This window comes from Prionailurus bengalensis, chromosome C1 (assembly GCF_016509475.1).
Source record: "Prionailurus bengalensis isolate Pbe53 chromosome C1, Fcat_Pben_1.1_paternal_pri, whole genome shotgun sequence".
NCBI lineage: Eukaryota > Metazoa > Chordata > Mammalia > Carnivora > Felidae > Prionailurus > Prionailurus bengalensis.
Window position 1 is genome coordinate 213,429,315 of NC_057345.1, and position 17,363 is coordinate 213,446,677.

The 17,363-nt window shown below is 39.1% G+C and overlaps 1 protein-coding gene across 44 annotated transcripts in view; it reads right to left on the reverse strand.

The window, feature by feature from the left end:
- The window catches only part of TRIP12 (thyroid hormone receptor interactor 12), a 140,475-nt gene that overhangs the window by 82,525 nt on the left and 40,587 nt on the right, over positions 1-17,363 (reverse strand). For 21 of the 44 annotated variants that reach the window (XM_043578071.1, XM_043578062.1, XM_043578079.1 and 18 more), the window contains 2 exons: positions 1,698-1,823; positions 46-848 (listed from right to left, as the gene is read on the reverse strand). In XM_043578071.1, the coding sequence (XP_043434006.1) occupies positions 46-848; positions 1,698-1,823 (929 nt within the window). The remainder of the gene's footprint in view (positions 1-45; positions 849-1,697; positions 1,824-17,363) is intronic. The other 23 variants (XM_043578093.1, XM_043578092.1, XM_043578088.1 and 20 more) reach the window with 3 other exon arrangements.

A 17,363-nucleotide genomic window follows, 5' to 3' on the forward strand; every position in this document is an offset into this window, starting at 1 on the left:
CCAAGAAACATTACATTTTAAAAAGAGATGTCGCCATCCACTTACTTGCCAATTTGGCCTGTAATCCAGAAGGGCCAGGTTTTGATGTCTCTGACTTAGAAGACCCTGGAAGAGACAGTTTGGTTTTAGGAAGGCTAACTTTAGGGCTGAAACGAGCAGCCCAATCGAATTTTGAAGAGCCACCAGTTTTACTCTGTTCCTTTTCCCTGCTACTTCTTCTGGGACTGGGACTGGATGCCGAACGGGACCGCCTGGCCTTGTTCTGGTCTTTTCCTTGTTTCACCCTGGCCCCTGGTGGCACGGCGGAGGAGGCCGAGGCAACAGCGGAAGAGGAGGAGGAAGTAGAGGCGGCAGAGGAAGAATCAGTGATGGAGCTGCACCCAGCCTTGGCCGAGGCGGCGGATTTTGAAGCCAGCTTGGTGGGTTTTGCAGATCGCTCTTCGGCACCAGTGGACTCAGACACAGAACCACTCTTTATACAAGAACTCTCTGTCCTCTTTCTTTTCTGACTCCGTGAACTGCCAGCGGCCCCACTCTTTCTGGTGTGAGCCTTACTTGTCGATGGCGAGTGTGCAGATTTCAGTTGTTGCTCCTGGTCTAAATGTCTCTTCTTTGACTTACTATGTGGCTTATTCGTTTCTGAGGGGGATTCAGTACGCTGAAGTGCTTTCGGTTTTTTGGCAGAGCTGGGAGAGTTGGTCCTGTTGTAGTCTGGACTAGCACTGCGTTTCACTCCTCGAGAATTGTCTTTCTTAGGCACCTGCCCCGTTTTTTGCCTTTCTGAAGGATTGGCTCTGTCTGGATCCTCTGGTTGTGGAACTATGACAGCAGATGATGAACTGCAGCTTCTGACAGGGTAGATAAGAAGAGAGTTAGTATCGGCCGGCCATCATTAAACCTGTCCTATAATACTTATTAACTTCTCAAATCTATGCAATAAATGCTTTAAAAATAAAAAAGGTGCAAAAGTTTTCCTGATTGAGTCCAGGGCTTAATAAATACAGGTTTTCAAATGGTTCAAAACTGGGGGCAGTGGGGGGGGGGGGGGGGGATAGGTGTAACTTTAAATGGCTAAATATTTGATGACATGATCAAATATTTGATTAGATCAGGGCATTTCTTCAGCCCAAAGATTACTGACACTAACCCCCCCACCAATCACAAAACATGAATTAAATTTACAAGAAAAAGAATGCTTAGAACCAGTTGAAGCTAGAATACTGACGCTCTATTTGTAAATACAACTTCTTTGTCAAAGCTTTAAATAACCATTAATGTATGCACTTTCGTATGCAAATGAAGGCAAGAAAGTTTTATAGTATTGTGTTACTCCTTTCTAAAAGACTCCTACCAATTAGATCTTAAGAAATCAATGACCTTTGGCTCTGCCAATAAAAAACAATAAAAAACCTAAGGGTTTCGGGGGGGAAAAAAAGGTAAAATGGCATTTCGGATGCCTATAAAAGTTTGTTAAACAAACAGGTTCTCTAAGCAAGAGCAAAACTGCATTGTCTAGAGTCCGCTGCACTGACATCACTGCAAAGATAATCAACTATTAACCCTCAAAGTTACATTCAGGGAACAATGAAAATACCTATCACAACATTTTGGGATAACCTGCTAAATTTTAATATTATGCAATGATTCAAATGCAAATAATTCTGCCTTGAAAATGTACAAGCAATGTGAAGATTTACCTTTTAGAAAGGTGTCCCCTTGACAGTTCAGAAGTAGTATTAGACTGCACTTTGGGTGCCTTAGAATTAGATTTTCTACTCTCAGGAGGGCTATATCCCTTATGTTTTGCCTGCCCTAAATGTGACCTGTCAGCAGAAAATCAAAACAGAAATCTATCAGGACACTGAGATGCAAATACAGCACTGAAAGTGAAATATGTTTTCAATTTTTTAAAAAGCCTCCCAATGCTTCATTATTGACTACCCTTTTCCCAAATATTTCCAAAACTAAGTTATTGCTCTACCAAATACCCTTGCAAAAAAACTTGCCTTAGAACCGACTCAATACCCAAGAGTTAAATCAATCTTATTACCACTTTTCATGACTGAGTAGCAATATTAGAGTTACTTAAGCAACAAAGAATTTTTCAACAGTTTTACTGCAAATTCACATATGCTAAATTTTTGCAAAGCACAAACCCAGACTTTAGATCTAAACCCTACTTTTAATAGATAACGTGAGTATAACAGCTTAAAAGCTTTGGGGAAGAGGCAGTCTGTGACCCATCCCTACAATGCTGCCGATTCCCAATTTGTAGAATTCAGGTTAGCACAGTAAATGCAGAGACAGATGAAATCAATTCTCAAACAGATTTTACACAGAAAATCATCAGAAGCACTCAACAGTAAATAAACTTACATGAAATCAATAGAGTGATATTTGCTAAGAATGTAATGTACTAATCAATAAAAAAAAGTACAACAAAAACCAAGTCCTAGAGAAAGAGATAAAGAATTGACCACAAAATATTCCAAACACATTCAAAAGATTCCATTACTGATATATGGTTAGGTTATATTTATAATAAGACATATTCTTGTGCCAGCATTGTTCTAAGAGCAAGTTTGCAGGACATGAATAAACTGTTTTTCAGCGGTTAGGTTTTTTTTTTAACCTCAGGCAATGATTACATTAGATTTACATAAGCAATAAAAAGAGAGCATGCATTAATATATACCCAGAAAAGCTGGTGTTACAGAGGTGAGGGGTATTAACATAACAGATGCAACTATTGTAATTCACAGACAACATCCATCCTTCATGTAAGGAACATAAAAGAGCATATTCTAATGAGAATAACAAAGTCTCATTAATACCAAAGCTGTTTACTCTGTTAAAAAAAAAAATCTTTCAAAGGTTTTAATTCTAACATCATCTCAAAGGAACTTATAAATCAGTCACTGAAACCTCACATGATGATTCTAATTGAATCTGTAAGAATGCCACAGAGTTCTTAACATATCATACAAGTTCCACCATTTCTTCAAAAAGATCCTCTAAGGTTTCTCGTCTCTTATTTTTTTTCTTCCATTTTTCCAGAAGAGTTCAATACTGGATTCTTGAAAGAAGATATGAAATTAGCTTCTCAATAAAAAAGAAATATTTTTGGATCCATAATACCACTTTCATTTTTAAGATTCTAATAAATGATAGACTAGAACTTTCCAAAGACTTACTAGAATAGGTCAACTACTAAAAAACTCTAAGCTAGTCTTTTCAAGTGTCTTAGTCTTGTGGGCTTAGTCTTTTCAAGTGACTGTAGTAATGAATACAAGTATTTTTCAAGCTACTTAATATTTTTTCTGTGTAGCCAAGCTGAACCTTGTAAGATTTATCCACTGTGATTTAGTTTATGCATTTTTCCTAAATAGTCTTCCAATGCAGAGTGAAATTTTGTTTTAACCCATGGGTTTCCTAATATAGAGATTTAATTTCTGGGAACTGCTTTTGGTTTTGTTACATTTCTACTAACAGATCTGAGAGTTGTATATTAAAAAAAAAAAAAAAAAGGGAAAGAAAAAAATGAAATGAGTAAATTTTCAAATCATCCCATAATTACTTTTTAAAAGGTATGTTCTGTTTTCAGGGTGTACAATTTAATATCCATGGAACAATACTTATAAATTATGTCATTCTTATTTTAGTAAAGTTTGCTAAGGATTAATTTTTTAACTAAATCACAATTTCTACTTCATTATAAAATTTAAAATACCCCTTGCTATGTTCCTTGATTATAATTTTAAAATCATTTTAAAAGAAAACTTTAAAGTCTAAAGTTAGACTACTTTGTGATAACGTTCACTTAAATATTCAAATGGCAATCTTAAAAAATGTGAATCATTAACATATTCCTAGTTAGGTGTCAAAAGAAGGAAGGGAATTCATTCTCTTTGTCAACAGATTTTGACCAACATTAACCCAATGCCTACAGTGGTATAGAAGTAGCTGTCCTCCTCTTTGTAAAGAAATTGTTCCCTGATCTTAAATACATCTAACTTTACAGCGACTTAAATCAACTCCTGAATTTCTATTGTCCTTACTCACACCATCAAGGAACTAAAGAATTTATCAGTTCAATGCTCAACATTAGATTACAAAAGGGAAAAAAAAAAAATCCACCCATTTTAGAAAGTGAAACTCACAAAACTAGCTTAAATACAACAACGCCCACAATGATCTAACTGCACCTTTCCTAAAATTAAGCGCAATAGTCTCACTGAGGCCTGGTTAAAAATATTTTAAGATACAAAATACTGATCGCTACTGTTCTTCTGCCTATTGTTTAAGAGGGGCTTAATACATTTTCTGTAAAGGATAGTACTTATGGCTTTGTGGGCAATATGTAAATAAATGGGCAGGGCTATGTTCCAATCAAATTTTTATTTACAAAAACAGGCAGGAAGCTGGATTTGTCCCATGGGTCATACAGAGCATGCCAGTCCTTGGCTTACCACAAGAGAGTAAGCAAACAGATGGTACCATAAAGAGACAATATGGGGCCTCCCAAAGTGGGGCTCTGCTTTATTATGCCCATTTATAAATTATTAAAGCTCAGAATACTGTAAAGTAAATCTCCATAAAATAATAACACCTAATCTAGTAGACCCAATCAGAATATCACAGTATTCAGCACTAAACAAGCCTTGATGCCTTTTAGCTCATTTCAACAACTCCCTGATTTATCAGACCTTAATGCTCAACATTAATCTTTATTAAAAAGCATAATCTAAGACCCAGTAAAATTTATATCCACGATAAATCAAATTTGCAAGAATAACACAGTAAAATTCATGACAAAATCTTTTTGACAGCACCAGAATGAGCCCATTTAGTAAAATACAACCCAAGGATAGGCAGATAAATGGGTGGGTGTGTATGTTCAGGAGCTTTTATATCATCCTATGGATATTCCTGAGGAAAAAGCTCACTTTCTGCAAAATCTAAAAATAATCGGGCTAATGGTGGAAATAAGATTAGGCATAGTGCACTCAAACCTATGTTATTTTATGATCACATTCCTAACAAAAACATCACCAACTTTAAAGATTAAATCTCCCCTAACATTTGCACCAAATAATGTTGGTGCACTCTTTGGGATCTTATATTTGTGCTTTCTCCTTTCGAGTGTGAATTTTTAGACATTTTCTCTTAAGACCAGCTTCGACAAAATTAAAAAAATACAATTCCGGGGGAGACATTCCTTTTTCTCATTTTCTTCCTTTATAAATACAGGAGTAAATGGTTTTGAGCTTCCTTAGAGTGTTTAACCAGGCAAAGTGTGGTGGTTCTAGAAGTCACTGAAATAGCACTTCCTGCAAATGAATTCTTTAAATCATTTTTGTAAGATTTTTAAGCTTTTTCATAAGATCTTCATAAATAACCAAATCTTCCACTTTAATTGAAAGGCTATCCCATTTCAGTCCATATATTACCACTGGAGGAAATACTGCCTATGAGCCAACAGTGCTTCCACATTATATTGACATCATTTCCCTATTTAGCAAGTGTATAAAGGCCAGATCACATTAAACAAACCCAGCTGACAAGACAACAGACCAATCAACTCTGGGTTATGTGCTTCCAAGACTCAAATGCCTCTCGTTGCCTTTTAGGAAAATCATAGTGACGGCCCCTGTCTAGATACTTTAATTTACTTTTACTGCTATTTATTAAAATAGTTGGTAGTCCAAAGGGTTAAAAACCATCTCTAATCCAGAGGGCATCTAAGAAAGGGCAAAATCTTGTATCAAAGAGCTCTTCTCTTAATGGTAGATAAAATGAGTGGCTAGTTACAAGTAGTTAATACATCACGTCTTAAATTTTGTCTGAAATTACTTTTCGTGCCAGACATATTCACAATTCAAATACATGTACATACTACCAAACAAATTATTCGGGGCTTCATTAAATCTCCAAATGTTTTTTGTGTGTATACAGACACACATGCATTTTTATGCCTTTATATTTTATATACACAATTAACATCATAATTTTGTCTTCTGAAAATTAAATGCTTTGTTTATAATGTTCATAAATTAAATGCATGTTTTAAATAAGTCACTGATTTGCAATCATCGGGCTGCAAAGTTCAGTTAAAGCACTTTAAACAAAAAGCTCACTAATGTTCTCAGCAAAATGCACTGTTTTTCTATTCTGATCACAAAATGGAAGCTGATTAGTCTGACCAGTGTTCCCATGTTTAGTTATGGCAAAAATGCCAGCCTAATGGATTCTGTAATTTACGGTAAAGAACTCCTTATTTATCTCATAAAACAATGTTTTAAACATCACTGGCTCTCCCCTCTAGGGAACATTTTGAAAACATGTTAGGGAACAGGGTGCTACTGCCATTTAGCGAGTGTGGACCTAGAGGTAAAAGATGCCAGCCATGCAAGTATACAGAACAGCAGGACCCCATGAAAGACTGTCCCATGACCCAGACCGCAAGTAGCCTTGGTAATATATGAAAACCTTAGGAGAAAACTTGAAATCTGGCCATGATATAGGTAAAATAGATGCTCATAACTTCTCGGCTTCTATTCGTTTTGCATGGTGTTTATATACCATTTCTCCAGTTATCCATGGGAATCAACAGAAGATTACCTTTTGGCAGCTCTACCATGGGTCATGTATCATTCTGAAGAAGTCTACAAAGAAAATGCTGCTTATGCCATTTAAGCATGTTCCTGTAGCTGTCACATTCAATAAATTCAGACGCAGATGCAAGCGTCTGAAAACAGTGCCATCTTGTGTCAAGGCACCCAAGCATTTACCTACTGAGATCTTATTTATTATCTTGAAATGAATTAAGAAACACAAAATATCCGTCTAAACAGTTTAGAAACATAAAATGTTTCTAAATATATAAAACGTAACGTAAAAATAAACAAGTAGAAGGAAAACAACTGATAAACAAAAGCGGCATCATAATAAAGAGGTTTACATGATACGATACACATTACAGAGTGGGAGGGAGCACTAGATGGGACAGGACGGAGTTGAGAACTACTGGAACAAACTACTCATTTCAACAGATTTGTCAGGTTTGCCAACTCAAATATATGCAAGTCATGACAAGGCATATAAATATGGATAACACACAGTCTAGTTCCTGTCCTCAAAGAGGTCAGTGCCTCATAAAACAAAGTGATCTACCAGATGCTATTAAGTTCTCAACAAAGGGAAAAATTACTTCTAGGAGGAGAATATAGGCTTTATAGACTACATGGCATTTAAACCACACCCCGAAGAATGAAAAGCTGAAGAAAAAGAATGTTCGAGTCAAGCGCAGGGTATAGGGAAAGGCAGGGGCAGGAAAACATGAAACCCACATGGCACCTGGCAAATGATATGAATTTCCCGGAGCACAGAGCTACATTAGGAAACAAGGTTGAAAGGACAGGCCAGGGTTTAAATGCCTTGTCAAAGGATCTAGATTTTGTCCTTAGTAAGGCTGGCACTAGGAGATTGACAGAGCTGGAAACAGTGAGGCAAAAGCAAAATTTCTGTATGTTCAACTACCCAGGGTATACTAAGGACAGGTGAGTAAACAGAAGTACTCACTTCACTGTGTAACAAGAACAAGGTAGAAGGACTGCATTTAATTAAAACTGTGGAAAAAGACGGCCCACAGAAGGGAACATACAGCTCATTATACTTGCACCGTTCCCCCCCCCCACACACACACCATTTTACAAAGTAGTTGGGTAAGGAGTATAAAAACTAAGATAATCCAAAGTAAATTAGTCATTAGTGATAGATGAGTGATGTAGTATTGGGTATTTCATAGCTAGACTGGCTTTTATAACTGAGTAAAACTTATTAAGACCACCCCAGAACACATACATTTAAAGGTATGACTATGTGATAAACATTAATTTTTTTAACTGTGTTATCCAACTTAATTCTCAGATGACACTCAAGGCAGGTCTATTTCCATTTTAAAGATGTAGGAAGTGAGGCTTGCACAAAATCACCCAGTCCCTAGGCAAGGAAAGGTACGAATGAGCCCAGGCATTCTGACTCTCTCAATCTGAAACCTGGCAGCTGTACCTAGGGACTCAGGGGGAAAAGTAAAAGGCCTATATCCATAGCTATGAAGTTTTTTCCTTCAGCTTCAGAGCTGGTACCTCTGTCCCTAATTGTATACATGTCAGATTAAATGGCTTAAGGTTTTACAGATGATATGTGAGAAAAATGGAAGAAAAGATGTCAAAAAAGGAGACCTCCTGCTTTCTTTTGCTTTCCCTATTACCAAAAAACTGCCTTCCATAGGTGATGCTAAACTTGCTGTTCAACTATTGAAGAAGCTTTTGTATATATTCATTTTTTCATTCACACTAACACTCTTCTAGGAATGCATTCCGATATGGAGAAAACATGTGTGAAACTGGTGTGAACATCAGATTCCCTCATATTGAGGGACAGAAGGCTCAGAGCAAAGCCTCAGTAAGGATAAGAAATAATCTACAGCAGCTGACATCTTACAGGTTCCCAATATGCTTATGATACGACCTTTTTTTTATGATGTGACTTTTAAACAAAATCTCACAGTTGGTGAATAAAGCAAGATACCTATACTGCAAAGAAAGTTAGCAAAACACATGAGATATTACTCTGTTGGTCCAAGAAAGAACTTAACACGCGTAACTATTAAGAATCCAACGTGTTGGGGGCGCCTGGGTGGCGCAGTTGGTTGAGCGTCCGACTTCAGCCAGGTCACGATCTCACGGTCCACGAGTTCGAGCCCCGCGTCAGGCTCTGGGCTGATGGCTCGGAGCCTGGAGCCTATTTCCGATTCTGTGTCTCCCTCTCTCTCTGCCCCTCCCCCGTTCATGCTCTGTCTCTCTCTGTCCCAAAAATAAATAAACGTTAAAAAAAAAAAAAAAAAAAGAATCCAACGTGTTGGGGGAACCTGGGTGGCTCAATCAGTTAAGCGTCCAACTTTGGCTCAGGTCATGATCTCACGATTCTTAAGTTTAAGCCCCACATGGGGCTCTGTGCTGACAGCTCAGAGCCTGGAGCCTACTTCAGATTCTGTGTCTCCCTCTGTCTCTGCCCCTGCCCTTCTCATGCTCGGTCTCCCTCTCTCTCAAACACACACACACACACACACACACACACACACACACACACTCCACTGTGCCTAACTTCCAACTACAATAAAGTAGCTTCTGTTCCTCCTCAGACCAAGGCAACCATGCCAGTGTTTAACACAACCTTGTAAGGGTGCCTGGGTGGCTCAGTTAAGCATCTGATTTTGGCTCAGGTCATGAACTCATGGTTCATAAGTTCAAGTCCCGTGTTGGGCTTTCTGCTGTCAGTCACAGAGCCCACCTCGGATCCTGTCCCCCACCCCCCACCCCACTTGTGCTCTTTCTCTGTGTTTCTCAAAATAAACAAATAAACAAAACACACTACCACAACCCTGTAAACCTTGCCTCCAAAGGTTGTCCAAAGGCATGATGGGACAGACAGGCCTTCTCAGCATTACCAAAGCATCACTAGAAGTGAAAAAGTATATGCAAATATGGTTCTGTGGCTGAAACTCAAGAGTATCTAGGGGCGCCTGGGTGGCGCAGTCGGTAAGCGTCCGACTTCAGCCAGGTCACGATCTCGCGGTCCGTGAGTTCGAGCCCCGCGTCGGGCTCTGGGCTGATGGCTCAGAGCCTGGAGCCTGTTTCTGATACTGTGTCTCCCTCTCTCTCTGCCCCTCCCCCGTTCATGCTCTGTCTCTCTCTGTCTCAAAAATAAATAAACATTGAAAAAAAAAAATTTTTTAAAAGAGTATCTAATTACAGCAGTAAGATTCACCATTATTAAAAGAAGCAAGTTAGCAAGTTACCTGGCTAACTCTAGTATACATGTTTATAAAAGTGGTTTCAATTTGGTCCTAAGAAACAATGAGGTCATTTTCACACCACATTAACTCCGTCTCTCTTTAATGTTCTCCTCCTCCCAAAGAAGATAAAGCTTGAACTTCCATCTGCCTCAGCAAAGGTCAGGATAAAAAAAAGACAAAAGGTACGCGCAAAAAAAAAGAATAGGAAAATGGTATCCATACTGGTTGAGTAGGAGAATGAAGAAAACATACCAGACGCATGGCTATGTTGCACCAAGTAGAATAGAGGGGAACGAAGGGTCTGTTGTAGACATGGGAGGAAGAATGAAAAATGTTTCAAGGGCCTCTGACAGCTATAATGTGCCGTTTACAAATACCCCATTTCTCCTCTGAGCGGAACACACGGTGGGGGGGCACTTGCCGAACTACTCGGAAGTTATGTGCAGCCGCATAACTTGCTCTGTCAAGGGAACGTGAGTGGAAATGAAACCCTTCTGGGGGAAGCCTTGGAGAGCCGGGGAGCAATTCAGCGTGCTCTCTTGTCAGAGCAACGCTACCCGAGTACCGAGTGCCCAGACTCCGCGAGCAGGGCCTGCAGCTGATCCAAGATGGCATGTCCGCTGGCGGCTCGATTGTCACCTATAGGGATTACTGAGCTGTGTGCTCCCGCGGCAGGGTGCTCCAGCCCACCCTGTTACACAGCCCATTTCGACCGTGCCCTATTTCAGTTCTTCCTTCACTGCAGTCAATCACCTTCGCATGACCTTTCCCATAAAAGGCAGTCCTATCTCTGGGCCTAGAAATGCCAAGAAAGTAAACCTTCTTATTTGGAGCCCATACCAGTATTTGTTGAACACCTACCACTTAAGAGCAAAGTAACAAGTGACATAAAAAATTACAAATACAATCCACGCCCTGTAACTAATGACACCACGTGTCAAGTAGAGAGAGACAAATATAGCTGACATATAACACCTGCTTTGCAACTGCTTCTTCAATTCAGCCTTCAGAGGCCAAATCAATGAGGTCATCACTAGAAATGTTTCTCACCTGACTCTAATAATCACCTGCACGCCCATTTCCCCCACTGAGTTGGAACAGCTTATAACAAAGGCTATTCTACTCTCAGTTTGATAACTACCAGCCAGCATGAGGCTTACTAGCACGGTGTTCTACAAACGAATGAGAACGACCTTACACTGAGTTGGGCTTACAAGTACATTAAGGCAGGACAGGACTCCTTAAAGCCAAAAGAGGCTTGATTGAAATAATGCACACACATCTCCAGATTGATTGAACACAATAGCTGATCAAACCTAGAGAAGGCAAGAGTCTACACAGCTCTCAAGAACTAAAAGACTGAAACTTCACAGAACTTTAATACACACATACTAATATATTTGTTTTTCTCTGTCTGTCCATCTTCTCCCCTAACGCAGGAGATGTGCAGTTGGCTACTTCAGATTCGCATCTTCTCTTTGCTACCAGGAAAGAGAAAGCGTACAGTCTGAATCATGTGACCACCCCAGCCCCATCAATGAACTCTGAAAGATGGGAGAGTTGCAGATTCTCCCAGCTTTGGCAAAAGCCTGGCTGGCGCTGGCGATGGACAGTCAAGAGCTGAGTTAAGATCATGTTGGAAGAGAATAACTAGGGGCACCTGGGTGGCTCAGTTGGCTAAGCGTCTAACTTGGTTCAAGCTCAGGTCATGACCTCATGGTTTCGGGAGTTCGAGCCTCACGTCAGACTCTGCGCTGACCGTGGAGAGCCTGCTTGGGATTCCGGTCTCTCCCTCTCTCTCCACCCCTCCCCGGCTCACCCTGTCTCTGTTTCTCTCAAAATAAATAAATAAAACTTAAAAAAAAAAAAAACAAACAACAAAAACAGAGTAAGTACCATTCAAAATACATGGGTGAAGAACTGAGGGAGATCATTCAACAAAAGAGGGTTACTGTGACAAGAGGGGCTCATGTCAGCTGAATGCTTTAAAGGTCAGTTCTCCTGTACAGTGGTACAAAGGGGGATTAACAAACTTATTGGTATGCTTATACCAAAAAATATTCTCAAACAAAAAAATATTTTCATTCAGATCTCATTCCTCAAACCTGAACATCTGTCCAGTGTTTAACCTTGTTAGTATAAAAACACCAAGAAAATTAATGTGATTTTTTCATTATTAAATTAACAGAAAAATGCACAGTGAAAATAACATGAATAGAATGATGAGAAAAAGCACTCTTTTTCCTGATGGTGATTAAGTAAATGGGTTAAAAAAACTTATGTGAAACAAATTGACTGTAAAAAAAAAACAAACAAAAAAACTCCCTTTGACCAAGTGGAGACACCTGAGGGGCACCTGGGTGGCTCAGTCAGTTATGTACCCAACTCTTGATTTCAGCCCAGGTCACGATCTCAGGGTCGTGGGATGGAGCCTATACTGAGTATGCAGCCTGCTTAGGAGTCTCTTTCTCCCTCCCTCTCCCGCTCCTGTTCTCTTAAAAAAAAAAAGAGACACCTGAAATACAAACATTTAAGCATACGCAGAAATTTTGCCCATTACAACCATTTAACTATCCAAAAACTAAAAAGTAAATCTGGAAAACATTGTATAGTGGTTCAGCAAATCATGTGGCCATTTGTAACAATTACCAAAAAAATTGTAATGATGTGAGAAAATATTTGTTAAGATGCTGAGTTTTGAACAAAGCAGGATCCAAAACCATATTTATAGTGTAATCAGCTACATGCTAAGCTGTATTTTAAAGGGAAATAAAAACCAAAATGTTAACACAGACCTATCTCCCGATACTTATTTTTGTGCTTTTCTGTATCCATCCCACTGAAATAGATTTTTTTTTTAATTTTTTTTTTTTCAACGTTTATTTATTTTTGGGACAGAGAGAGACAGAGCATGAACGGGGGGAGGGGCAGAGAGAGAGGGAGACACAGAATCGGAAACAGGTTCCAGGCTCTGAGCCATCAGCCCAGAGTCTGACTCGGGGCTCGAACTCACGGACCGTGAGATCGTGACCTGGCTGAAGTCGGACGCTTAACTGACTGCGCCACCCAGGCGCCCCTGAAATAGATTTTTAAGCGAAACACAAATCTATTTCCTTTCTGTATAATTAACACTGGCTAAAAAAAAAAATCCCTGCTCTGACAATGCTAAGAAAAAGTTATAACCTATAGATCTCATAATCGAGGTTTTACTCTGTAATGAATAACTAAAACTTTGAAGACAAATTTTTTTTAATGGGGCTGGGCAGGTGGAGAGGACTGGATTCAACCATTTCCTCACTCCATTAAAAAATCCAATAGAGTACAGAAAAGAACAGATCACCTATAAACCAAAAAACGACACAAGAAACGGAAAGGAAAATAATAGAGGAGGAAGTCTAGTTAATATATGGACAGAGGAGGACAGGGGAAACAGAGCAGAGAAAATTACCAGGAGATATGAAATACATCCCAAAGATCCAAATTCCTTTTAGCTTAAGAATGAATGAAAACTAGTCTCCTAAAAAGAAAGGAAACCGTAAATGACCTTGATTTGGGGGATGGGCAGGACCGGTCACAGGAAGGACACTATGCAAAGAAGAGCCTAATGCAAGTCTGAAAGAAAACAGTGAATTAAAAAATGAATGCATTTAAAAATTCTAGGAGGGAAATACTGCTACTGAAGTCCTCAACTGAATGAGTGGAGGTTTTTCCATTATACATACTTCATACCCTCTTCCAAGTCCTTCATCATAGGAACTGAGCGGTTTGTGCAGTAAAAACAGTTTGGCGTGACGAAAATAATCACTGACTTAGAGTCAAGTGGTTGGAAATCAGGTCCTGACTCTACATACTAGTTGTAGAATGCTGAGCAAACTACCACACTCAGAGAACAGGGGTTACCTACTTATTAGCAGAGCTCCTCTGAGTCTCTACTAAAAGAAGGCGTATAAAAACATTTGGGAGCACTCCACCAGGGCACTATTGTAGTGGCTGCTCTTGTGCCCATCAGCTGAAATGCTGCACCGCTATGAATACATTTTCAAGACCACGTCTATTTTTGAGTCAAAAGCCCAATAGCAGCATTTTACTCAGGAAAGCTGATCAACAGGAGTCAGCTAAAGAGAACGAAAATACAGTTGTAACTGCTCCCTCCCAATTTATCCCAATCTTCTCTGTCTCCCCCAAATCGAAAAAGAGGTTTCTTAGAGGTTAGTTCACTTCTAGTATAGCACAGTCTACAAGGGCTTCCAATGTCATTCTGGGCTTCGATGAAAAGGTCCTTTCCAGGTTCAAGATTCTATCATGAGCAAAGAATCAAGCTGAGAGGGGAAAATAAAATTCAAATGAACAAATTTGCATTCTTAGTCAAACTGGTTCAGACTTTTTTGGCTAATAGTCTAAATTTATACGTCATAGTCATTAATTACACTTATCCACATAAAAAGAGGAAAAATATATCTATTCAGAGTTATTACTGAATTATGGTATAGCCACACAATGGAACATAAAGACTTTAAAAGTCATGTTTTTAAAACAATTTTAAGGACACAGAAAATGACACAAATGATTCTGGGTTTCTAAAAGGGGGGGGGGGGCAGGAACTGGCCCTCCTCTGTGTGCTAATTTTCTGGGGAAATGTTTTTTGAAGATATGTGAAAGTTGAAATTGTAAAAACAGAAATGGGCTACATTATGGAAAGAGAGAAGGGATTAAAGTATAAAAACCCTAAGTATACTCTGCTTTATTTTCTTCAGCATGTTTTCTGCCATTCCAAACACATTTTTTTTTTCCAAGCACATTTTTAAATTCTACACTTATCCTTCACAACTGAGTTACAATTTTTTTTTCAACGTTATTACTAAAGTATGGCTGACAAATCATATTAATTTCAGGTGTGCAACAGTCATTTGACAGGTCTACACATGACTCGGTGCTCACCATAGTTAGGTGTGGTCACCATCTGTCACCATATATTACAATATTACTGACTATATTTTCTCTATGCTGTCCTTTTCACATCTGTGACTTATTTTAATACTGAAAGTTTGTACCTTTAATCCCCTTCACCTATTTCACCCATCCTGCCATCCACTCCTCTCCTCTCTGGCAACTACCAATTTGTTCTCTGTATGAGTCTGTTTCTGTTTTTGTTTGTTTGTTGTTTTTTTTAGATTATACATATAAGTGAAAGCACATGGTAGTGTCTTTCTCTGACTGACTTAATTCACTTAGCATGATTCCCTCTAGGTCCATCCATGTTGCTGCAAATGTCAAGATCTCATTCTCTTTTATAGCTGAGTTATATTCCATTGTACATATATACACCACATCTTCTGAATCCATCATTCTAATGATGGGTACTTAGGTTGCTTCCGTATTTTGGCTATTACAATGAACACAGGGATGCATGTTTGAAATTAGTGTTTTTGTTTTCTTAGGCTAAATACCCAGCAAGAGAATTACTAGACTGCATGGTAATTCTATTTTTAATTTTCTGAAGAACTTACATACTGTTTTCCACAGTGGCTGCACCAACCGAACTAATCATTGACAGACTTAAAGCAAATAAACTATAGCAAAAATGTGCCATTCTACAAATAAGTAAGAGTTCTATCTTGATTACAACTTTATCTTAGTTATTTAAACCAATACATCTTAATAACTAATATTAACCATTTCCATTTCTATTTCTTGCTCATATTTTTAAAATACATTAATACAATAAAATAGTTAACACCAATGGGTAGAAAAAGATAAAGGCGCTGAAAACATCGCTGTGGATTTTAGAACCAGTGTACTATGTGAGACACCAAACTGTCACTCACGTGCAAGAGTCCAAATAGAACCTGAGTATTACTATGTAAAACTGCAGTTGTTCAAAAGGTAAAAGTTACTGATTTTTTTTCTGCTTTTTAAAAAAATCTCGACATGGGGCTCGAACTCACGACCCCAAGATCAAGAGTCATGTGCTCTCCCGATTGAGCTAGCCAGGCACCCCCAAATTGGTACAGGTTATTTACGTGTAAACACAAGCACATATAAGCACACACACATATATATATATATAGCAATAAAAAAGACGAAGGAAAAACATGCCAGGGTTAACAGTGTAAGTCAGCAGTGGATTGTGGAATTATGGTTTTTTCCTTTATACTCTTCTTATTCTCTAAATTCACCAAAATTAACATGCCATGCTTTACAATGGGGGAAGGATATTTTTTAATCAACAGAAAATAAAGTGTCGCTACTCCAACGAATAATCTGATTGTAAAATAAAGCAAAAAACAATTTCAGAACAGAACTCTGCACACTAAGCGTTGTGCTAGCAATGTAACATACTACAGATTGCTGATGTTAACCAACAGCCCTATGAAACAGATCTCCCCACTGCATGGGGAGGTGTCCTAAAAGATACAACAAAGGACACGCAGCTATTTAATGGCAGAGGCAGTAATTTCACACAATGCTGTGCTCGTCCAAAGTCCATATGCTCACCTACTAAGAGAGCCTGATGTCAGCAGGATCGGTTTCAATATATTCCTTACATGTGACATTTAAAAACTTTCCTTATAGGGGCACTGGGTGGCTCAGTCGGTTAAGCGTCCGACCTCGGCTTAGGTCATGATCTCACGGTGCGTGGGTTCGAGCCCCATGTCAGGCTCTGTGCTGACAGCTCAGAACCTGGACCTACTTCGGATTCTGTGTCTCCCTCTGTCTCTGCCCCTCCGCTGCTCACGCTCTCTCTCGTTCAAAATAAATAAATAAATAAAACATTAAAAAAAAGTTTTTTAGGGGCGCGTGGGTGGCTCAGTCGGTTAAGCGGCCGACTTCAGCTCAGGTCATGATCTCGCGGTCCGTGAGTTCGAGCCCCACGTCGGGCTCTGTGCTGACAGCTTGGAGCCTGGAACCTGTTTCAGATTCTGTGTGTCCCTCTCTCTGACCCTCCCCCGTTCATGCTGTCTCTCTCTGTCTCAAAAATAAATAAACGTTAAAAAAAAAAAATTTTTTTTTTAAAGTTTTTTTATAATTTGCTAGACAATATACACATGGTAGTGTCTCCAAATGTTGTGTCAGATAATCGTATCAGAACCTTGCCATGATTTATTGCAAGCTAAACATGGATTGGAGAGGAAGGCTTTGCAAGTGAGGTTCTGAGTATTTTATACATACAATGACAGTCTCTGGCTAAATCAGACAAGGAATTTTCCATTCCACAGAATGCATCTGATTCTTCACACTACCCCCCTAGGCAAGTACTCTAACTGAAAAACCTGCGAAACACCATACCACTGAGAAAACGAGAATGGAGAGGCCCACAAAGTCAGACTGCCTCACCAGCCTGTCGGTACCCACACGCTGGCAAAAAATAAGATGGGGAAAAGACTCAAAAGCTAGTTATCAGAACTCAAGGTCTTAAAACAAACGAAGCTTCCTTTCAATAAAGTAAATAAAGACCTGCATAAAGAAAAGGCACCACAAACGATCGAAAGACACGCTGTAGCAT